Source organism: Eptatretus burgeri, chromosome 1 (assembly GCF_056783735.1).
Source record: "Eptatretus burgeri isolate ZD-2024b chromosome 1, Ebu_testis_v1, whole genome shotgun sequence".
Classification (NCBI taxonomy): domain Eukaryota; kingdom Metazoa; phylum Chordata; class Myxini; order Myxiniformes; family Myxinidae; genus Eptatretus; species Eptatretus burgeri.
The window spans coordinates 140,327,772-140,352,555 of NC_140961.1; the positions used below are offsets into that span (position 1 = coordinate 140,327,772).

A 24,784-nucleotide genomic window follows, 5' to 3' on the forward strand; every position below is an offset into this window, starting at 1 on the left:
ACGGTTTTTAAAGTTTTGGTTTTCAAACAAACATGGCTGCCGAACCACCTGACCTATGGCAATGAAAATTTGCACTCGGCCCATGATTGGGTGGAGGATCACGTGTGAAATTTTGTTTTGATCATATAAAGTTTGTTTTTCCTTCCAATATGGCTGCCACACCACGTGAAATTTGATGTCATCATTTTTACCCTGTATATAGCAATTGATCATCGATATTTGGTAAATTTCACTTCAATTGGATAAGCCGTTCCAGAGAACACATTAGTTAATATTTTTCTTCAATCCAACATGGCCACCAAACCACGTGACCTATCAGTTATTCTGTATCACCCTCGTATCATCAACTCGTGGGGAACATGGCTCTGTTTCCCCTCAATTTGTCTAGCTGTTCTGGAGAAGATTTTTAAAGGTTTTAGGGTAAATCCAAGATGGCTGCCAGACCATGTGACCAATGACCTCATAGTTATAAAACTTTATTCAGCAAGGCCAGTTGATCATTTGAGTGCAGTTTCACTTTGATCTATAAAGCGGTTCTGGAGAAGATTTTTAAAAAATAATTAATTAATTAATTAATTTTAAACAATATGACTGCCAAACCACATGATCAATGACATCAATTTTTTTTCTGTGTTCAAATCTTTCCCTAGGTAAACCTCAGAAATTTTCATACTGATGGAATGCAGCATTCTACATGTCGAATTTTCACTGGGATACCACTTCACCGATGACGGTACAGTTATACCACTTCATGTTACGGTTATACGGTTATGGTGTGAAGTGGTATCCCACTTCACACCACTTATACCCCTTGTGGAGATCTTGACAATGAGCCGTGTTTCAAGTTTTTTAACAGAGCGGTTCCAGAGGAGAAGACGTCCAAAGTTTTTTTTCCCATTTTTCCAACATGGCTGCCACCCCACATGATCTATGACATCATAACTTTCATTAAAAAAATTCTGCATGAGTAGTCGCACCTATGGTTAAAATTTGGTGTCAATCAGACAAGTCGTTGCTGAGGAAACCAGTGTCGAAGCAAGTAGTAGAGCAAAAAACAGGACAAAGAATCCATCTATCTATAATTCCAGCAGTGTGTGTGTCTGTGTCTGTGTCTGTGTCTGTGTCTCTTCTGTGTCTGTGACTGTAACTGTGACCGCTGTTTCTCGACAACCACTGGTCCGATCTTATTGAAACTTGCCAGGTATATTGCTGGGCACCTGAGTATGTGCCTTTTCAAGGTTTGATATTAATCGGACAAGTGATTCCCAAGTTATGGCCATTTATTTACCAAACCAATGACAGTACACGTTGTTGCGTAGGCGTGGCCGATGGGGAAAGGGCGCCTTAGTTACCAATGACAGGACACGTTGCTGTGTAGGCGTGGCCAATGGGGAAAGGGCGCCATTTAGTTACCAATTACAGGACACGTTGCTGCGTCGGCGTGGCCATTGGGGAAGAGATCCTCAGCCGCGTTCCCCATTACGGGTTACAACGTACGGCCTTCCGGACAGTGATGACTTCGTGTATTCTAATAATTTCTCGATTTCTTATGCGCATTTACAGATAAACAAGCCGGTAGGCGACATGGGTGGTCGCTACATAATTGCATACTAGTCATGCAGTTTTGACGGATTGGGCTGAAAACTTTTGACAAAGAGCTTGATTATAGTGCGTATAAAAGCGCGGAAGCCGATTTTTGATTTTCGAAAAAAAATTTTTTCGGATTTTTCAAAATTTCAAAGTCCTGTTGCTAGGCAACGGTGGCGTCCATAGCAACGGTGCTCAAAAGCATAGAACTGGATCCTGGTATGAACCTACCTGTCAAGTTTCATCAAAATCGGTTGATTCCTCTGGCCTCCAGAGCTGTCCATTACATACAGATATAGACAGACGGAAAAAGTGAAAATAAGGGTACACTTGCGACCACCCAACAGACGGGAAAAACTAAGAATAAGGGTAGTCTCGTGACCACCCTACACAATGCCCCAATCCAGTCATCCTTTAAGAGAGCGAAGGAACGGCCTGTGTGGTTGTTTGAAAGGTTTTTGTTTTTTTTGCACGTACGGGCACGCACGAGTACTAATAAATGTCAGTGTGTGTCAGTGTGTCTCCTCCATAACTCCAAAACCATGAAAGCAAGCAGCCTGAAACTTTGCATGCATACGAAGGGAACTTCAAGGAAGTGCCTCACTGAAAATTGGTTGTTTGGGTTTATTAAAACACCCCTTTTGAAGATAATTGACGGCCTTATGCAATTACATCCTTTATCAGGCGCATCCTCGGACACCTCGTTCACACCCGATCGAGGTCCTAATTCGCCATTTTGTTTGGCCGATTCAAACACGCCTCAATTTGGAAACACTATGAACGCTCATGGACTAATTAAAGTATATAATTGGAATATGATGTCGGTTTGAGAATCAGATCTTGTGAACAAAATAAGTGTCGAAATCTGGAGTGAAATCCGAAAATTTTAACAAATTAGCGGTTTTTAAAATAACTTTGTGTACACATTTAAGCAAAGCATTAAACGTAACTTTTTCTACTGTTTGGACGATTATATTGAGTGAAGAAAAGATTATAGAATGTACAGAAAGTGTAAATTCATTGAGTGAAATGCCGTGCTTCATAACCTGCTTTAACAATCCATGACGGCACAATCCACAGGGGGTCATTTTTTTCGGGAATTACGTATGCAGTTTTCTCTCTCCATTTTGAGCGATTTGCTGACATTCCAAAATATTAATATAAATGTATTATGATAGTTCTGCCAATATATTAATAGTCGGTCGTTTCTGCAATTGAAGAGGAACTTTTTTTTTGCTTTACACCATTTTGTGCGTGCTTTCCTTACAAAATATAAATAAAAATATACGAACAGCTATTACTATATATTAATAGTCAGTAGATTCTGCGAGAAAAGAGGGACGAACACAGCACACGTGGACGTGGTAAAATGGGAACAAATGACTCTCCGTGCGGTGCGTGGGTTTCACAGGTGCGCGATCTGAACTCGAACTCGGCTCCATAGCGCTGTGGAGGAGGTTATGTGGCTGTCTCGTGAATCATGTACTCCTGCAGCGCTGAAGCCTCCGGGGGAGTGAACGTCTGTGGCATCGAAGCCACGTGGTACGTTCCGCCCTGCGGGTGTGGGGAAATCCGTGAATGTGTGCGAGTGGAAAGGTTGAGGGGAGGGGGGTGCGTGCCTTTTCTTGCCTGAGGAGGGGTGTCCCCTCCCCTCACGCTGCCTCTCCTCCCCTCACGCTGCCTCTCCTCCCCTCACGCTGCCTCTCCTCCCCTCACGCTGCCTCCCCCCTCATGCTGCCCCACCTCTCATGCTGCCTTCCCTCCCCCCCGCCCCTTGGCTGCCTCCCCCTCATGCTTCCCCACCTCTCATAGCTGCCTTCCCTCCCCCCGCCCCTTGGCTGGCTTCCCTCCCCCGCCCCTTGGCTGCCTTCCCTCCCCCCGCCCCTTGGCTGCCTTTCCTCCCCCCGCCCCTTGGCTGCCTTCCCTCCCCCCGCCCCTTGGCTGCCTTCCCTCCCCCCGCCCCTTGGCTGCCTTCCCTCCCCCCGCCCCTTGGCTGCCTTCCCTCCCCCCGCCCCTTGGCTGCCTTCCCTCCCCCCGCCCCTTGGCTGCCTTCCCTCCCCCCGCCCCTTGGCTGCCTTCCCTCCCCCCGCCCCTTGGCTGCCTTCCCTCCCCCCGCCCCTTGGCTGCCTTTCCTCCCCCCCGCCCCTTGGCTGCCTTTCCTGCCTTTCCTTTCCTCCCCCTCCCCCCTTGGCTGCCTTTCCTTCCCTTTGCTCTTGCTATCCTCCTCCACCGTACAACTCTCCCGAGATCAAGGAGAAGAAAATGTGCCAATTGTCAAACGAAAGCTTTTTGTTGTGGTTGTTCTTGTTAAAGAAATTGGAACTACTGCTCAGATCAATTCAGTTTTTATAAAGCAATGAATCACCAAATTGGTTCATATCCCAACTCAACTATAAAATGTCATCCCAGTGTTTCACAGGTAGTGTGATTCATCACTGCCTGTCCCGTCTCTTGGATGGACATTCAGCTGGGCGTCACGTCTGCCAGAATCTCCCCCCCTTCCTCCTCTCCCTCCCTTCACTACCCACTCCCTCTCCCACTCCTCTGCCTCTCCCTCCTCTCTCTCCCACCCCTATCCGAATCTCCCTCCCCCACCCCTATCCCGCTCTCTCTCCCACCCCTACTTCAATCACTCTCTCGCTCTCCCACCCCAATCCCCCTCTCCCGCCCCGATCCCCCTCTCCCTCTCCCGCCCCGACCCCCCTCTCCCTCTCCCGCCCCGACCCCCTCTCCCTCTCCCGCCCCGACCCCCTCTCCCTCTCCCGCCCCGACCCCCTCTCCCTCTCCCGCCCCGACCCCCTCTCCCTCTCCCGCCCCGACCCCCTCTCCCTCTCCCGCCCCGACCCCCCTCTCCCTCTCCCGCCCGACCCCCTCTCCCTCTCCCGCCCGACCCCCTCTCCCTCTCCCGCCCCGACCCCCCTCTCCCTCTCCCGCCCCGACCCCCCTCTCCCTCTCCCGCCCCGACCCCCTCTCCCTCTCCCGCCCGACCCCCCTCTCCCTCTCCCGCCCCGACCCCCCTCTCCCTCTCCCGCCCCGACCCCCCTCTCCCTCTCCGCCCCGCCCCGACCCCCCTCTCCCTCTCCCTCTCCCGCCCCGACCCCCTCTCCCTCTCCCGCCCCGCCCGACCCCCTCTCCCTCTCCCGCCCCGACCCCTCTCCCTCTCCCGCCCCGACCCCCCCTCTCCCTCTCCCGCCCCGACCCCCTCTCCCTCTCCCGCCCCGACCCCCTCTCCCTCTCCCGCCCCGACCCCCCTCTCCCTCTCCCGCCCCGACTCTCCCTCTCCCTCTCCGCCCGACCCCCTCTCCCTCTCCCGCCCGACCCCTCTCCCTCTCCCGCCCGACCCCCCTCTCCCTCTCCCGCCCCGACCTCTCCCCCTCTCTCCCTCTCCCGCCCCGACTCTCCCTCTCGCCCGACCCCCTCTCCCTCTCCCGCCCCGACCCTCTCCCTCTCGCCCCGACCCTCTCCCTCTCCCGCCCGACCCCCTCTCCCTCCCTCTCCCGCCCCGACCCCCTCTCCCTCTCCCTCTCCCACCCCGATCCCCCTCTCCCTCTCCCGACCCCCTCTCCCTCTCCCACCCCGATCCCCCTCTCCCTCTCCCGCCCCGACCCCCTCTCCCTCTCCCACCCCGATCCCTCTCTCCCTCCCTCCCTCCCTCCCTCTCTCCCTCTCCCTCCCTCCCTCCCTCCCTCCCACCCCGATCCCTCTCCCTCCCTCTCTCCCTCTCCCACCCCGATCCCTCTCCCTCTCCCTCTCTCCCTCTCCCACCCCGATCCCTCTCCCTCCCTCTCTCCCTCTCCCACCCCGATCCCTCTCCCTCCCTCTCTCCCTCTCCCACCCCGATCCCTCTCCCTCCCTCTCTCCCTCTCCCACCCCGATCCCTCTCCCTCCCTCTCTCCCTCTCCCCCCCCGATCCCTCTCCCTCCCTCTCTCCCTCTCCCACCCCGATCCCTCTCCCTCCCTCTCCCCCTCTCCCCCCCCCATCCCTCTCCCTCCCTCTCTCCCTCTCCCACCCCGATCCCTCTCCCTCCCTCTCTCCCTCTCCCACCCCGATCCCTCTCCCTCCCTCTCTCCCTCTCCCACCCCGATCCCTCTCCCTCCCTCTCTCCCTCTCCCACCCCGATCCCTCTCCCTCCCTCTCTCCCTCTCCCACCCCGATCCCTCTCCCTCCCTCTCTCCCTCTCCCACCCCGATCCCTCTCCCTCCCTCTCTCCCTCTCCCACCCCGATCCCTCTCCCTCCCTCTCTCCCTCTCCCACCCCGATCCCTCTCCCTCCCTCTCTCCCTCTCCCACCCCGATCCCTCTCCCTCCCTCTCTCCCTCTCCCACCCCGATCCCTCTCCCTCCCTCTCTCCCTCTCCCACCCCGATCCCTCTCCCACCTCTCTCCCTCTCCCACCCCCTCTCCCTCTCCCGATCCCTCTCCCTCTCCCACCCCGATCCCTCTCCCTCTCCCACCCCGATCCCTCTCCCTCTCCCTCTCCCACCCCGATCCCTCTCCCTCTCCCTCTCCCTCTCCCACCCCGATCCCTCTCCCTCTCCCTCTCCCTCTCCCTCTCCCACCCCGATCTCCCACCCCGATCCCTCTCTCCCACCCCGATCCCTCTCTCCCCCCCCCCTCCCCCTCCCACCCCTATCCCTCTCTCCCTCTGCCTCCCTTCCATCCATCCTTTATCCTTCCCCTCCCTCCTCCCCCCCAAATATTTCCCTCAGCGACGGGTTGTATTTGCTCGTAAAAAAACAAAAACATTTTAACAGAACAGAAGCAATAGGGTACCACAACCTATACGGCTAATGGTACCCTAATAGTGTTCACCAAACATGGACATTTTATCGTTGTGATGATCGCCCTTTACCAATATTGGTTACAATTTTTGAATAATTGAAGCAAAAGAATATATCAATAAGAACAAAGATGTCCAGTGTAAAAAATGTAATGGAACATTGTTGTGATATCTAATCAAAGGATGACTACCCCAATTAATCCCAGAGGCAATGTAAATAACCTGTTATTTCCTTGGATTACATTTGCAGAATCCTGATTACTAATTATATTCATTCAATCTGTCGATTCCTTGAAATATCTACCGTACATGCATCACCAATTTATAATTTTCATTTGCTGTGCTGTGGTCCACACCGATAACGTTGCTGGCTTTTTGACAAGGAACAAGGGGTGGTGGAGGGCATGGGTGCTGATTTTCACCCATTATTACTTTCTCCTCATAATTTTCAGATTCCTTCAAAATGTTTTTATCCAGAATGGTGATGTGCCTTCTGATTCATTAATCGTACTGTATTACATTTTTACACCATTCGGATTGCAGCATAGATTGTCTTGCCAGTTTTTTACTGATGTGAGAAATTGACAAGTTATTATCCCATAAGTAGAATGAAGTTTGATTTGGAATGTACATACCTGACATCCTTCATTGAACAAGGAAATGTAAAACACATTAGTTCCAATGCCATTCCTTGATACTTTTGTATGTTTTATATGCTGTAAAGTTCGGCACGTGTTTGCATATTTCACATAGTCGGTTGAATAATGGGAAATTGTTATGTAAAACATATTTAGTGCGCCAGTTAAAGTAAGCTTGATAAGCTGTATCATTCTGGTCCAGGTAATGAAGGTATGCAGCAAGTTCTGCTGGTGATGAGAAATCATCAACATGAATGAAAGAGTCCCCAGGCAAAAAATCCTCATAATTCTTCCTGGTTGTGCCAAGCACAACCGGCACGAGCCCTGCCCAAAGTGCATTACTCCATAATTTCTCAGTGATGTAGTCTCGATATTTTGAGTTTTCAAATGATAAGTAGAACTTGTATTTAGAAAGTGTGGCTTTCATGCAGGTCTTATCTCTGCAAAGTCGTTCACCGTGGCTCCCAAAGACTTTCACAGAGAGGTGCGGCTGGAGGCGGTGGTAATATTTCACTCGAGCAAGATTTTCACCCCAGTGTGATACCACCCACACAGCAAGCTCCTTTGGAGGTTTGATGGTAGACCCATGCACTTGGGGAGTGACTGCATTTATATTCGCTTTTATATCTGAAGTCTGTAGGTTCTAGAGCAAGAAAAAGAGACCAAAGTTTCCAGGGTTCCACTTTCAATTCATGATTTGCTTTATGGCAATGACTATACATTTTCATGAGATGACAAGCAATATGACTTTGAAGAAGAAAAACCAAAAACTGTTCTTGTGCGTACCATTCTATTAAAGAACATAATCAAATTTATTTTTGGTCGGAAACATCAAAGAAAGTTGAGGTGACAAAAGGTAAAAGAACAACATACTAACACGTGGCCCATATCAAAGTGGATTCCACACGTCTGTGCTGAATATAGTAGAACACGAGTTATTAGCAACATCTATCCATCTATCCACTCCGATGTAAACACAGACTCGGTGCATGCCCCCCCACTGGTGTTCCCACAATCTATTGCAACAAAAATGGCCATCAATGACGTATCGTTTGGCCAATGCGCAGTGATTGAATTTCTCGTGAGGGATAACTCAGCTGCAGATATTCTCCAGTCCAAGTTTGGGTCTGAGCTTCTTGAAATCGGGAGGTTTTACCTCTTTGCTGAATATCCAAGCTAACATTTTGGCACCGAATCAGTCTTTCTGTTATCCTTTCATCCCTAGCTTGTTAATTGTGTTTGTAACCCATTCCCACGTCTTATTTATACCATGTTTGGCTACATTGTCAAATCCGAGCTTGTATGTTTGGTATAACTCCCATGGTCTCAGCTGGAAAGCATGCCTCCTTGACTTAAGACATGCTGGCTGGATAGCCTTGAACCCAGATGAGAGGTACCCACACTCACCTCAAAGCTGTCTGGCCTGGGATTGATTCCTGATTCAGCTATAAACTGTTATCCACTCCAAGTTGAAGGTCAGGGTCTTGCACCCATTGTCGCACGAAACCACTACTTAGAGTTTTCTCCATTTTTTCTGCCAATGTCCAAGGACTTTTAGAATGAAAGTTTTAAGTCCTCATCCAATTATGGACATTTTAACATTTTTCACCATAACTCGACTTAAAGTCCTGGGGCTGATTCTCAGAAGGGGCCTAAAATGAAAGTTTACTGCACCCCCCTGCCAACATAGGTTTTATGTGTTTTTCTTGTTTATTGATCTATAAGGTGATGATTTTAAAACATTACCCCTTCTAAAAAGTGTCCATTCGAAGTTTTTGGGGGCATTTTTGATACCAGGTATACCGCTTTACCGCTAAAATAGGTTTTTTGTGCTAGGGATGGGTGGGCATATTACATTGCAGTTAGGTTTGCTCAGAGTGCACATAGACACATTAAATACAAATACAGGTGTTTGATTTTGTTTTAGGAGATATTTTTGCTAGAAATTGTGTGAAAATAATGTAAAGATTGTGTGAAAATGGCAAAAAATTGTGCGAAAATTATCAAAATTTTGTTAAAATTATGACAAAATACGATGTTTTGTCACTAACATCATAAACTATTATAGAAATTCGCATTCTAGTATATTTCTTGATGTTGACTTGCCAACAGTGTCTGGTGCTTATTCAGTGTGAATTGCATTCGCATTAGATTAACACTGGGAGCATGGGGGGAGGGGGGGTGATACCCTCCCCACACTTCCAAGGTTTTTCATACGTCATTTCTTAACGGTTCAATAAGTCAGCATACAATTTTTAATAGCTGTGGACAGAAACATGCCAGTGTAAACTTTTTCCATTCGTGTAAGGGGGGGGGGGGGCTACCATAATTAAATAATTGCCCCTACCACGGGGGGTACTATGTGAAATTGTGAATTCTATACTAACAGAGTGAATTAGACCATTATTTTATATCGAAGGTACTCACCAATAGAACAAAAAATAGCCAAAAATATATCTATTAAAGGTAAAAAATATATATAGTAATGCCTAGTAAGCCTTGTTCACAGATCATACTCAAACAGAAATCTGACGTTAGTCCGACTGCAGTGATGCTTTTTATATGGCATCTCCCAGCTCTTTCTCGTTATTTCTCAGTAATTGGTTGTTCACTGTGCTCCTTTTCACTTTCAGAATTCCTTCCAACTGTGGGTCTATACAGTTCTTTCCACGACTCGCAAATGACTGAATAATGACTGCCAAAGCCCAACCTGTAGCTGAAGCTGTAATGAAGTTTGGCCATGCACCAGAAGGAAAGCGACTAAGACTTTCGATAAACTGGGACAAATGCTTTTGCTATGGATTTTCATCCAGCGTTGGAAAACTGGAGAAATTCACACAGATATCATGGCAGAAATTCTGCCAAGCTGCTACACGTCGGCAAGATGGTATATACGATCTATTTAAAGATTACATTGATGGTGAGGAGCCTCTGCCAAAGGATGTAACAGCTGGTGAGCAACCACAACTGCTATGCTTCGTATGTCCTGGAGAAATCAATCGATCGACCAGAGAGGAGACTGTCAGCGATATTTCTGTCGATACTGAACCTCCCCAGCGAACTACAAGATCTACAACGCCCGCATGCTTGTGGGTAAGGTGCGTAATCTGTCAAGAGGCAAAGCGACTGGTTACCAACCGCCGAAAGCATGAGGCGCTTCATCCCCTGACCCTTATTTCTGCCATGGAAACTATCACTAAAGCTGCCGAGATTCGCAAGGATGAACGGGTACTCATGGAACTGCGTGGGGGTGCGAGAGGAGCAGCTGACCCAATAGCTGGGGACATTTTGATCCACCGATCATGCCGGAGCAGTTACACGCACAAGCGCACCCTCCTGTCTCTGCAAAAGTCCTCAACAGAAGACCAGGAAAGAGATCAGTATGACCGAGCTTTTGATGTGATTGCCGATGAGGTAAATGCAAGAGTCATTAATGGGATGGAGGTGTTGCAGATGAGTGACTTGCTGCAGCAGTACATCCAGGTGTTGGGAGACTTCGGTACCCAACAACCAGACTATCGAAGTGAAAAACTAAAGAAGCGTCTGAGGAAGGAATTTTCCAACACAATTTCTTTTTGGCACCCTAGGTTCCGACGCGGGTGTGAAGTTGTTTTCTGTGATGCTCCACCCGGATTAATCTTAGACGCTAGAATGGCTGCAAGCAGCAAGCTGGACGACGACAAGATTGAAGACAACATGCAACTGTCAGATGATATGGAACGGCAAGACGGAAATGAACTATACCATGCTGCACTTCTGGTGAAAACGGCGATCATGCAGGTAGAAGATATGACATGGCCTCCATCTCCTGAACATATCTCAAGTGCAGCCGCTGAAGCTGCAGTTCCACCATGCCTCTTCAACCTTCTTGCCTGGATTGCAACTGGCGATGCTTCACTCACAAATGAGGCAGCCGTCTCCCTGGATGTACCAGCAAACGTTCCTAAAGCTTTGAAGACCCGCATCCTCTCTATCGCCCAGGACATCATCTACATAACAAGAAAAGGCCGTATTCGTACTCCCAAGCACGTATCCCTCGCAGTCAGCGTACATCACAAAACCGGCTCAATGCAACTCGTGTCTACACTGAACCGATTCGGACACTGCATTTCGAAAAGTAAGCTCCAAGAAGTGGAGACGGCCCTTGCCGAACACCGCCTCCAGCAGCAACATGTCAATGTAGTACCAAGCAACAATAGCACCCAACGTCCCAGTAACCTTTGTCTGGGATAACAACGACATCTGAGAAGAAACAGCCACAGGGAAAGGAACCACACACTGTACAAATGGGATTGTTGTTCAGGCCGCAGTCTCAGGATGCCGGCCGAAGATGCCCGAGGCCCGATCTACACCCAAGGGGCGGAGACAGTCTGTGCAAGAGAAACCCAGACATTTGCTTGAATACCGGTATGTAGTGCCATAGATTAATTACTATCTAGATGGGAAAGCGTGCAGTCCCCACATGTTAAAAAGTGTGGTCCAGTGAAGACGGTCAAGGCTAAATTGCTCAGAGCACTAGAAGACAATGTGCAACCACTGACAAGTATCCCCCCAAATGCTACCTGGGTGCTTGACGCAATGGCCATCATCCATTCAGCAAAAACAGCACCAAACATGACATACTCGCAACTGGCCTCTTCACTCTTCAACAGCATCACATCTGGTTATCCAGTTGGTGCGCGCAAAGACTGGGTAGTTGACACATACCCTGATATATCCATTAAGATCGCGGAGCGCAACCTGAGAAGCGATGCTGGTATGGAGAGCCTCGAAACCAAGATCCGCACAGGAACACAGAAGATTGACCAGCGTCTGAACAAGTCTCTGATGAGTGGATCCTTCAAATGTGCCCTGACAGAATTCCTCCTGAATGAGTGGTCCAAGCCAGAGTATGCTGCGCAGCTGGGCCAACAAGCACTGTTCGTGACAGTTGGAGAGAGGTGCTTCAGGTTGAAGGCCAATGACCAACTAACAGAAGTCCTTAAGACAGAAGTGGCTGAACTGAGATGCACACACAGAGGCAGACACCAGGCTTTTGCTTCACGCAGCTAATGCAGCTGGTCACGGTGCTCCTGCTGTGATCATCAAGTCCCCAGACAGTGATGTTGCAGTCATTGCCCTTTCAGTCTGCCATCGTATTAGCTCGCAGCTCATCTTTCGCACTGGCACACTACCTTGATCTTACAGCTATCGCACATACCCTGGGACGCAATATCTGCTCTGCTCTCCCAGGTTACCATGCCTTCAGTGGCAGTGACTCGACCAGTGCCTTCACTGGGCGCGGAAAGCTGTCAGGACTCAAACTTCAAAAGATCGAAAATGAATTTAGAGCTACTATGAACAGCATTGGGCAGTCCTTCAGTCTGTCAGTAGCAGAACTCGCCAGAGGAGAAGAGGCCATCTGCGCCCTGTATGGGAAGAAGCAGCACAGTAGAGTCAACGAACTGTGGCATGAGATGTTTGGTGCGCATACCACAGACCCATGCAGACTTCCGCCCTGTCAAAATGCAGCCGAGTTCCACCTACGTCGTACCAATTACCAGGCTGCCATTTGGAGAAGATGTCTCGAGAACTGCCCACATGTACCCACTCCACATGGTCATGGCTGGGATGTAGCCGGGAACGAGATCACCATCAAATGGTTAGATGTTTCTCCTGCCCCGACATCTGTCATGGAATGTGTTAGCTGCCGGTGTCTGCGTTGTGCTGACCGAAGGTGCTCCTGTAGACGGAATCAACTAAGTTGCACCAGAGCATGCAGATGCAAGCCTGACCAGTGCGGGAATTCCAAAGAAACTATCGTTGATCCACTGGAATCCGACGATGAGACAGATGACGAATAGGACATTGAACAATTCATATGAATCCAGTTTTTCTTATCAGGTAAGTAAGATTTTGCTCAGTCTATAGGTCTTTTAACCTTATTTTACACGGGGTCTGAAATAACATGGGAACGTGGTAGAAACCTGAAACTTGGCCAGTTGCTACTGCCACATGCTTATTTTATAAAAATGAAAACTCATTTTAATTTTTGCCTCAACAATGAGCTAATTCTGACGTCAAGAATAATTAATTTTGGCGAAATTCCGTGTTTTTAGTAGGTAAGTTTTAGAGTAAGAACCCCCCCCCCACACTTAGACAAATTGCTCCCAAATTTGGTACACGTTTTTAGAAATGACATAGGATAAACGTCACCAAGTTTCAAAGTCATACCTCTAACCGTCGCGACGGTATAGGCAGAAAACAAATATGCCCCCTCCCCCCGTGTAAAATAGGGTTAATATGTGTATTATTCAGTAATAAACGTGTTTTTCAGGGTTTCGATAAACGTCCATGCAGGTTTAGTAAAGTTTCAATGCCTCAGCACAATACAAAATGCTTCCTGAAGCCAACAATATGGCCCCATACGAATGCTACAATACTCAATACTGCAAAAAATGTCAGGTTTTGCCAAAACGTATCACTATAAGAAATGGCTTGCAATGGGTCATTTGGACACTTTTTGAAAGGGGTAATGTTTTGAAATCAGATGTCTATAGACGATATAACATGAAAAAACCATCAAACCTATGTTGGCAGGGGGGGGGGGGGTGCAGCAAAACTCAAAATTTTGGAATCAGCCCCAAGACTATTAAATTTGTCTGAATGAACTAAATTTCCCTCACAAGATTGCCGAGAGCAAGGCACATTTCCGATCAATTTGAATCGTAATCCTCTGAGTTAAATGGCAGTCTGAAAAAACAATGCGTTATTGTCATCGCTCAATTTTGCCAATGCAGAATATCAACGACCACTTGGCCTTCCAAGATGTTCTTGCATCATTATGATGGACCTGTACTAAAGTTGTGCATCTGTTATTTGATTAATGACCTTGATCTACCTTTTAAATCGCTGTGGTCTCCACTACTTCACCAGCCCCAATTATACCCATCTTATTATGAGGTCGACCAGGTAGCATTTTTGTGTTATATCTTTCAAGAATCTGATGATCGACTAAAGGTGGTTTGGGCAGGAATTTGTAATTTGTCAAGGCAATAACACAAAACTTTGCGAAGTACGAGTGGGATCTTTATGGTCCGCCAACTAATGTTGACAGACAGCATACCCAGTTTAACGTTGATCCGATGGATGGTGCACACATTGATGAATCGCCCTGCCTGCGAAACATTTGGGGGACAGTATGTAGCTGGTTCAACATTGGACAACAGGGTAGATAGCTCATAGGTGAGTTGAAGCACAATACCATACAGTATATGTCATTACTGCTTTTTAAAGCTTAGTGGCCACCTCTGTACGAACCTTTTCTTCAATCTTTTCGAGCCAGCCGTAAGGGGAGAAGATGTCAGAATCTCTTCGGTAGGTTAAAGTCAGATTGAAAATTCCATCAAGGTGTTCTGTGAAAGAATTTGGTGGAGCCTCCAAGCAAAACCATACCCATCGTTGATCTGGCCTCCTTCTTGTTGGCAATTGGTACCTACATACAACAGGTTATGTGCATGTTACCAAAACCACAAAATGAACTCATTTTAATTCAACAACTTCAGAGGATATGCAAGGAAATTGGACAAAGAAGGAGGCTGTTTAATCCAGCATGTCTGTGCTTTATCATCACAATTTTAAGTCATTCTATCAGTTTATGGGATGAATATCACGATGTGGGAGGAGGGAGGAGGTTGATTAATCAAGAAGATTTGACTCGTTGATGATGAATCGTTGATGGAAATTAGTGTGGAGATGAAAAGTGTGGCAGACTCAAAAACATCACCAGGCTGTTTTTATTTTCACAGGTAAATACCCGTCACTTCGCTGACGGGAATACAAAGGGAGGGGTGGGGGGCAGAAGAATGGGGAAAGGGAGTGAGGAGGGTTGGAGGAGCGAGAATGTGGGGGGGGGGGTGAGTGAGGTGGGGGTAGACTTATGAGGAGAGCTTGGAACGGAGGGGGAGTAAATGGGTCCTGAGTCTGAGCCCCTATTGTGCTGTTTAAATAACACCAGGTGGGTTGACAGCCTGTCATCCTTCTGAGGTTGGCAAAATGAGTACCAGCTTACTGAGGTAATAAGCCATTTGAGTAACGTGTCGGAGTAGCGACCTGTCCAGGACTGTGCTCGTTCATCAAATGGAACCGCCTCAGCAGCCCTATGCGCCGCATGGCATGAAAGGAATGATTATTATTGTTATTTCTCATAACAACCGCAAATTTCTTTAAATTTTCAGATGGTAGTCCAGTTTTCGAAGTTTATTTAGTCCACGAGGAAAAGCAGATAAGGGTCGAGGAGAAATTGAAGATTATCAAGTCTTGTAGAGCACAGGAGCCATTCACAGAAATACTGTATAATGTAGATGGAGAATCCAACTGATTTAGAAAGTCCTGAGTTATCACAACAGGACTTGCATCCTATTTTGTTGCATGTTACCCTGTTCTCAACCATCTGTTTCATTGTCAGTTGACTTTACATGGCCTGTTCCTATTTTGCTTCAGCCTTGGCACAACATAAAAGCTGCAGAAAAAAGACATAGACAACCTTTAACCACAATGGTTGTGATTAATAAGTTGGTGATAGTTATCTTTAGTGATTGAAAACCAGGAACTGGTCCAATACATAATCAGGAGTATCAGTCTTGATAGAATCAGGAGCTCGTCAATCACTTGGAATCTGTACAGGATCTCAACCATGACAAATCACACACACTCACCTTGTCTCTCCGAAAGAACCGTCTGACAAACCCTCCCATCCACTTCCTGAACAAAACACTTGAACTTGAAGATGTTGTCACTCAAACTTTTGCGCCTTACCATCTGCTATAATCTTTTTGGGCAGACTATATTTCCAAGATGGCCTCCAAAGCCTGCCACCAACTGGGTATCCTTCATCATGCAAGGTCTTTCCTTGGACAATCTGAACTTTTTCAACCGACAAAGCCTTCACTCACACCTTAATGGAATTAAAGAAACCCTCCAATATCATGGGGGTTAGGTTCCCGGAAAATTCCGCGATAGTTGAAACCGCGATCATGGAAACCAAGGGCCAATGGGAAAGCAGAGTTTCGGTTCCTCGACTTCAAGAATATATCGAGGAAGATCGATGGTAGCCATAACGAAACGCATTACATTTGAAACTAGAAGGGCACTTGGTAGAGCACATACCTACCTCCACCACACAATGCCTGATCCAAGAGAACATATCGGGCCCATTACATTTTTGAAATATCATGCTATACAGTACTATATCGTTTTGGCCCTGTCTCTCAATGGTGAAGAATCACTTTAAAATTTAAATAATTCTCGTATCCAGATCGTTCAGATCTGCACCAAAATCGAATCAATTTGTTGTGGTCACACACCCAAGCTGTCCAAGTTTCATCCCAATCCGTCCACAACTTTTTTGAGATATCGTGCTAGATGTCATTTTTGGCCCTATCTCTCAATGGTGAAGAATCATTTTAAAAATTCGAGGAGTCGGATCCGGATCTTGATCTTCACCAAAATCTAATCTGTTCGTCCTTGTCACACACCCAACCTGTTCACATAATTTCATCCTGATCCGTCCACAATTTTTTTGCGATATCCTGTACACAAACAAATAAACAAGCAGTCATAGACTGGTACTTACGAAATCGTCAACTTGACATCTGACCTTGTCGAATAAAACCTGTCTCTAGAGAAGGTAGCGACTCAAACCAGAAGTTTCTACGATGAGTCTGTACCAAACCATCAAAAATAGAATGTTTGACCTCACTGTGACCTTGACCTTTGAGCGATTTTGACCAAAATATAATCGGCGCTAGCCATCACCCTCCTGAATCACGTGGTGTAATTTGACATTGGTGGCTTCTTCCGTTCTCGAGTTATCGTGCCAACAAAAAAACACACAAACACACGATGATGGAAGTGATCAATACACTTACGAAATCTTTAGATTTCGTAAGTAACAAACAAAATCGACAAACAAACAAGCAGTCATAGACTGGTACTAACGAAAACGTCAACTTGACCTCTGACCTTGTCTAATAAAAGCTGTCTCTCGAGAGAAGGTAGCGACGCAAACCAGAAGTTTCTAGGATGATTCTGTACCAAACAATCAAAAATCGAATGTTTGACCTCACTGTTTCCTTGACCTTTGACCGATTTTGACCAAAATCTAATCAGCGCTAGCCATCACCCTCCTGAATCTTGTGGTGAAATTTGACATTGGTAGCTTCTTCCGTTCTCGAGTTATCGTGCCTACAAACAAACACACAAACAGAGGACGGAAGTCATCAATATACTAACGAAATCTAACGATTTCGTAAGTAACAAACAGACAGAAAGGAGTGAAAACATAACCTCCACCTTCGGTGGTGGAGGTAATAAACGCGTTAAAAAAAACATAGTTACGTTTGTGGGGGTAGATGGAGTAATTTTATCGGAAAGTAATGATAGTATAGAGTTTCTTCGTCCAGGGACGTGTAGGAGACATCTCTGTAAATAAAGTCGGGAAACTGTGAGCTTCAGTGCTATGTGTCACCACACGGGGAAAGGGGGGGGGGGTGGCGTTAATTAGATAGGGATTAAGGATAATTTTCCCCAGTATGTGATTAGCCCCATGACCTATTCCTATGTTTTTGCATTTACAAGCCAACCATGAAGGAGTTGTGTTTTTATAACAAGCGAGCCAGGCGTGCCGAGCAGGCAGAGGCTCCGCCTTCCCGGGTTTTCGAGCGAGAAAGCCACGCCTGGGAAGTGGATGGTTGTTCGGTGTGACATCAAGGAGAGATCAGGAGCGAATGCAGGAGTTCTGTGTGAGGGATACAGTTGTAGACGTGAGAGGAATGCAGCTAGGATGGAGGATCTCGCTTTGCTCTCCTCTCGGCATGACAAAATGGCTTTCCTTCGACGAGTTAAGAAGACTGCATGATGTTTGTGTTCATGCTGAGGCGAATTAGCTCGCGTGGTGGAGCAAGACACTAGCCATTGGCTCTTGGTTGGGTTGTGAGAGACAGACCTCGAAGCCTCGTGTATGTCACCGAAGGGGATGGCGCCATTCTGTAGAGTTCCGCGTATCGGCAAGCTTGATTGACGAAGAAGCCGCACGCTGGTCTCTGAGCCCTGCTGTTGAATACCGTTCATGAATTGCCAGACGAACGTTTTTCCCACTGCGAGAGAGTGGTTTGGCGCCATTTTGGGCGCGTCTACACATGCAGGATGAAGCGCCTCAATTCCAAAGTTCCACAGAGACCATCACTGGACAAGCTAAGTGCCAGAATAAAGGGAGGATTTTCTTTTATTTTGTTTGCCCCTTGTCTGTATTTATGTTTGTGTATCGAGGCGCCTCAACTTTAGGTTTAACCAGACGACTCGTGAACCCATTTGATTCCCGTTGTGACAGCGGTTGATGGGGGAAAAAATCATTTCAAGAAAAAAAAAGATAGCTCCAGCGAACTATACCGCTGAGGTTGTTTGCATTGATCAAATTCTCCCGAAGAGTACTTGACTGAATCGGGAATTGATTTTTTTAAATATTTTTTTTCGTTGCCTGATTTCAACGAAACTTGATACTGCACATTGCAGGAGACTGAGTAAGGTGGCCCTAAAAATGTTGTGCTGTCGTGTACCGTTTTGGCTGTATTTCGGGAACATACAAGATGAGAGTTTTAGTCGTATATAGATTTATATCATGTTGTTTATTGTATTTTAATTACCCATGGAAATATTTCTATTTTCATGAAATCCCACGTTTATTTTAAGTTGCTGTGTCCATGTATTTGTCGTGGGGTTCAAATATAAACCGCTTGTGCATCCATCTGTGCCTCCGTAGCCCTGCCAGTGCCGCGTCCCACCCCTCCCACATGCGTTATAATCTCTGAGGATCAACGTGTCCGCCTCCTCAGGAAAAGCGCTTGGTGCATTAAAAAAAAGCCTTTGCCTCAATTTGTTTCAAGAGTTGTGCATGAGAATGGGGGTTCGAATCTGGGTATTGGAAATTAAGCGTTTTGGCAATGAGGTTCGAATACGGAGTTGGAAAATGAATGTTTGGGAATGAGATTTGAAGGAAAATGAACGTTTAGGAATGAGATTTGAAGGCCAATAAGATTTGAAGGCCAATGAAGTCTACTGACGATCATTGAACCTGGTAATGGTGACCCGTACAGATGCCGCATTTTCTCCTCGAATCAAACGATGAAACACCTCGATATTTTCACCCAAATTCATAACCTTTCTCCATCTTTTGGCACAACGAACATTGCCCATCACTTTATATTTGAGCTCATTAAAAACCTTGCACGAAAAACACTATAACGTTTGTAATGGAAGGCAATCATTCACGCATGGGACACAAAGGATGACTGCTGAGAGGATGAAAATCACTGCTGAGAGCACCCCCTCCCCACCACCCCCACCCCCACCACTCCCTCTCCCTTTGGCCACTTTGTTCATTCCCACACAGTTTACCCACTGCCATACTGTCAATGTGTTGCCCTTTTAATGTCATCTTGTTCTTCAATGAGCCTTGATCTTATGCATCCTGCTAAGAAGAAGAAAATAAAATTTGAATGGCCATTACATATTTTTTTTTTCACCAAACCCTTTCCCAAAAATAAAAACACGATTTTCTCTGAGCAATTAATCTTGAATTTTTTGACATATTTAATGGAAAATGGTTTTTATCCCCCGCCGCTTGGTGGAAGGGGGATATTGTTCCTTATTGTTCTCCAAACAACATATTGTTGCGGTTCTCGGAACCGCATGCATCCGACAGATAGTGGTCCCAAGCAGTTATTCCATTATTATACGTGTAGATAGTCCCTTCCCTTTTGTCGAGCGGGACAACAGGGGCGTGCATTGCGATGATCTCATAGTTAGGTTTGCTTACATCATTTCTTCTTCTTTTCTGATTATTTCTGAGGTAAATCTGAGCCACGTGCGCCTTCGCTGTGAGATGGGCCCTCGAGGAGGCCAGGCGTGTGGCGCTGCTGCGAGGAAATGACGCGCGAGCATTAACAGCGCAGAGCCCCCGTTCCCAAGCGGGCCCTCAACCCAACGTGTGCGGCGAGTCATACAGTGCACTTGGCAGTTCAGGATTATCGACTCGAGCTTCCGATGATCTGGGGAAGATTGTCGGTTGCATTAAAAAGGCTTACGAATGAATATCGAAGCTGCACGAATGGGGTTTTTCACAACACAGGAAACACAGCCAGCACGACGCCCACGCTGCACAAAACGCGTACGGAGGCCAATAAAGGCGACTCCACGCCACGTTTGGCGGGATGCGAGTGTTGTAGAATTTTGTAGCTTACATTTTAACCGACTCAATGTAAATCCTGTTACTCAAATGAAAGCCACAATTAATTCACTGTCCACACGGAAAGTACATTACATCAGATAATTTATTTTTTACTTGATACCAAGGAGTACAAGCCACCGAGATGGTAAACATCTCTTTTGATTTGCACTAAAACAAGATTACATTTTTTGGTATTTATAAGCTTTCATGGGAGAGTGGAGTGGGCTGATAAGCCTTGGGCAAAGAACTCCAAAATGCAATACGTGTCTTCTCGGTGAAAAGCGAATGACGCAATTACGGCAAAAGTTCCTGTTGTCAACCAGGTCACTTTGCTCCATAGCAAGACATTCCTTGAATAAACATTTTGGTCAAAAGACTCTTGGCGAAAGGGAGCATAACTGACATTACAGCATAAAAATTAAATTTATAAAACACCTGCAACAATTATAATTGAGAGTACATGAATATAATTATTTTCTCCCACACGAGTGTGCGAAGTAAAAGCGGCGTGTTCCTTTTCAACCAAATATCTGATACATATTGGTGTTCGCCCCACACGCACACTTGCAGAATCGGGCGAACGCGAGCACTGACCACGTGGGTTTACTGTCCGAAACATGCATGGATTTATCCATAACAATGTACCTTCGGCCCTCGCTGTCAGCAGCGGATTCCCCACGGATGGTGAATGTCTTCCCGTCTCTACAGCCAGCGAAGCTGCGATCGAGCAGGGGAATGTTGTACAGTGCAGGCCACGTTGGCGCACGCGTAGCGAGCGCATTGATTAGCGCTGGTCTGACGCCCAAGCGGGCATGCGGGACCCTCGGCCGGTCGTCAGGGCATGGCCTGGGGGTTTTTGCGGGACGATTCACGCGGCAAGTTTGGTGTGGGCAATTCGTGTTATCATGTGGTCTGAGCGGAATATTTTCGCTGTCTGGGATGACCTTGCCTGAAATGGAGTGTTGCGGTTTCTGGCCAAAGTTAGCAGGCCGCGTGAGGGGTCGGGTCCAATTAGAGTGCCTGACTCAGGTGATGACGCTTTGCTTCGGGGTGGCCCCCCGCCCTGCGCTGCGAGTCCTATAAATGTCGGAGCGGTCCTTCTGCCTCTCTGTCTCTCTCTCATTTCTCTGCCCAACATCGCCACGACCCGCCTCCTGCTGCCTGGACTTCGCCCAAACAACGTTGACCCCATCCGCCAACACTCCATCCACACACTCTGGACTCCGCCCCTTCTCCACTCAAGCCCCTCCTTCATGCCCACGGTCTCCACACGAACTGCGGAAGCCAGAGACGACGCACCAGCTCTTGGGTACCACACCAAGGAGCACCCCCCACCCCCCACCGATACGTATTGGTGGCATGTTTGTGCAATCAAGTACAAAGGTACCGAGATTGTCGCTTCAACTCCGCTCCCTTCTTCTTTCAATACTTTCTCTTGATCGGGTTTTCTGTGTCTCTGTGTGTGCATGTTCTGGCGCCTGTCCACTTAAGTAAGACTGCAGAAGATCGTAATTGTTATTATTATTGTTATTATTTTCACGTTAAGTCTGCTCTGTGTCCCCATTTGTAAGTTGCCTGTAAATAAATCATTATTAGGAATGTTCCCAGCTCGTTTTGTGGTTTCATTCATTGACCCAGCATGGTCCGAATCCTAGCTTAGCCAGGACTTTATTCCCAACGATCCGTTCCTTTTAGCCGGTACGTCCTTGGCAGTGTCGCTCGGCTGCATCTGATCCGGTAAAGTGATCCGATCTGGTCGAGTGATCCGATTCGGACAAGGCGTACCGAGGGCGCATTCCTCGGTAATTTAATCACATGAATAATTTGGTAACTCGATAAACCCATAGACAGGAGTACCCAAGGTCACGCTGTTGAGGTATTGGCGTCCACGGTCGGTAAAGTGACTCGCCGCATCACGGAATTATCCGTGTGCGATGGCTTACAATTCCGGAGAGTCTGGTGGGACCCGAGATAGCTTTCCCCCCTAGTGGTCTTCTCACCCGACACCCAGCCCGCAACAATATTTACACAAAGAACATGCAACAAACGGTTAACAATTTCCCATTCCATACCTCATGGAATTTGGGTACCCACTGAGCTGTGCATGGTGAAGGATGAAGAAGTCTGCAGCATCCATGTCATTTTTGTTTGTGGATAATATGCAATTGTTGAAGCCATATTTTTGGCAATCATGTCTCTCGATTGTTTGCTTCATTCCCCACGGTATCCACCAAAGAAGTAACAAAATAGGATCATCTGTGGAGCAAAACATCACTTTCACAACAATGTTATAAAAACTACATATTTTATTCTCGAACATTCTGCTTTTAAGTACAATTCCAAAAGCATGGTGAACTTTAACAGGGGAGGCTGGCAAAGGTAAACTCTGCAAGCAAGCCAGCAAGCAAATTTTATCTACCCACATAATGTACATCATAATTGTGATGCTTATACAGTAAATCTTGAAGTGGTAAGTTCTGCAATGTAAGAAGCGTGTGTAAAACCTGTTGCAGGAATTTGAATTTCACTTATTTTATAAACCATTGACGAAATTTGGATAATTTTTACGTGACATTTTTACCTTTGTGGATGAGTGACATCCTAAATGTCATCAAATTTCACAAATTTATCAACATGTTGTAGTTTGTTTTTTTTCAACAAATGTACGTCAATGTTCAAAAATGAAGGGACTACATCTGCCCAGCAACAAAGTGCAGGTCCAAAGTTTCAACCACAAAGTAATCATCTCGGGCTGTCATACATATTTGTGCCCGGTGTGAAGTATCCTTCCAAGGGAGGGATTGGGCAAAGGTATCACGTGACTGCAGCATGCAGTTGGTGAGACCAAAAAAAAATTTCCCCTGTTTTTAATGTAAATTAAGAAGTCAGAATAAACTATAACCACATTTGGTAGAACTCACACCTGTGCCAGGTGGTGAATAGTGTTACGTCTGGTGTGGGGGGGGGGGGTGTATGCATTCAAAGGGTAATTAGGATGTTTAATTGGGTTTTCCATGCTGTTTGAGTTATAGCAGGATGTCGATGTGGTGATAGATTGTCTCGTAAATGTCCATTTCTTTAAGGGGGAAATGATAATTGTCACGTAATTAGATAGGGAGACGGGTTAGGCTAAGTGTTGATGCGTATTCCATTTTAGTATTTCCTGTAGGCTTGCCTGACGTGACAGAACTGTGCTGCGGATGGCTCCGCCCCCTTGATGACCATTGGCGGAGGGCCGCAGACGGAGGACCAATGAGGCGCTTCGTTGGAAGTTACAAAGACCCTGGAGCACGGGGCGGCCCGATTGGAGGATTGAGAGAAAGGGAGGAGATATACATGCGGATGGCTCCGCCCCTTGATGACCATTGGCGGCAGGCGGAGGACGAATGAGGGGCTCCGTTGGAAGCCACAAGGACTCATGAGCATGAAGCGATCTGATTGGAAGAGAGAGAGAGATAGAGATAGAGATAGAGATAGAGAGAGATAAAAATAGCTGACTGAGTTTGACCAGCCCCTCTCGTCTCAGCTCTCTCTCGTGCGCTTGCTCATCCTCATTCCTCGTGCCCTTGCTGTTCCTCGTGCCTCACCTCGTTTGGCTCTCGTGTTCCGCTGTCTCTGGGTACGGGACCGGACGGTGGGCAGACCTGCCTCCCTCTCATGCTCGCTCTGGGCGCATGAACTTGGTTCCCTGGCAGCTGTGAGCGGTTTTGGGCCCACACCACAGGAGGTCGACACCACCAAGAACAACACCACAGTGGCTGGTTGGAGCTCACAGGCCAATAACTACAATTCGGCGCGGAAGGTTTCACGGGACATCTGCAACACCCTGTCTCCTGCCCCTGACAGGCATAACGCCAGCTCGTCCGGCACCCACATCCAATGACGTTTGCATCGACACCACGGGCAAGCCTGACGAACTAGCTACGGGGTGTGTGTGTGTGTGTGTGTGTGTGTGTGTGTGTGTGTGTGTGTGTGTGTGTGTGTGTGTGTGTGTGTGTGTGTGTGTGTGTGTGTGTGTGTGTGTGTGTGTGTGTGTGTGTGTGTGTAACTGGCGCCTTCGAGGGTTTGAGATTCGTGTACCGATTTATTTGATTCTTTACATTTTGCTGTATATCGATTGAAACTGTTTGTGTTTTCCCCCACGCCCGAATCCACACCACCCTTCGTCGAATCGCCCACGGATCCCTCCTCTTGCCGAGCCTTCTTATCGCTCTTGTGTATAAATAAACGTTATTAACTCAGTAAAAAGTGACTCGTGCCACCTTCCTCGTCCCGTTTGCTATAGATCGATAAAAACCGCCACCCTTGGATTGTAAAAAATAAATAAACCGCCTCCATCTTTTCGGCTCATCTTACGTTGGCGGGACTGTTCATATCCCGTGAACATCACAGTAGTTTACGTTTTGTATCCCACTTATAGGCTGGATATGGTTCCGGTCCTGAATCCAAATAATCAGCTTGATCTTGTCACCTCACTAACTCATCCCCAGAGGTTTGTCATAACTCGTCCACAACT

General features: G+C 47.2%; 1 protein-coding gene across 1 annotated transcript; it reads right to left on the bottom strand.

Annotated features, from left to right (window-relative positions):
• Nucleotides 1-6,500: 6,500 nt before the first annotated feature.
• On the bottom strand, nt 6,501-23,149 carry LOC147035623 (alpha-(1,3)-fucosyltransferase 7-like). Its single transcript, XM_085845401.1, has 3 exons — nt 22,341-23,149; nt 14,304-14,478; nt 6,501-7,647 (listed from the first exon to the last, which is right to left on the bottom strand). Exons 1-3 carry the CDS (start codon nt 22,703-22,705, stop codon nt 7,039-7,041), a joined length of 1,149 nt encoding a protein of 382 aa, XP_085701527.1. The 5' UTR covers nt 22,706-23,149; the 3' UTR covers nt 6,501-7,038.
• Nucleotides 23,150-24,784: the final 1,635 nt, after the last annotated feature.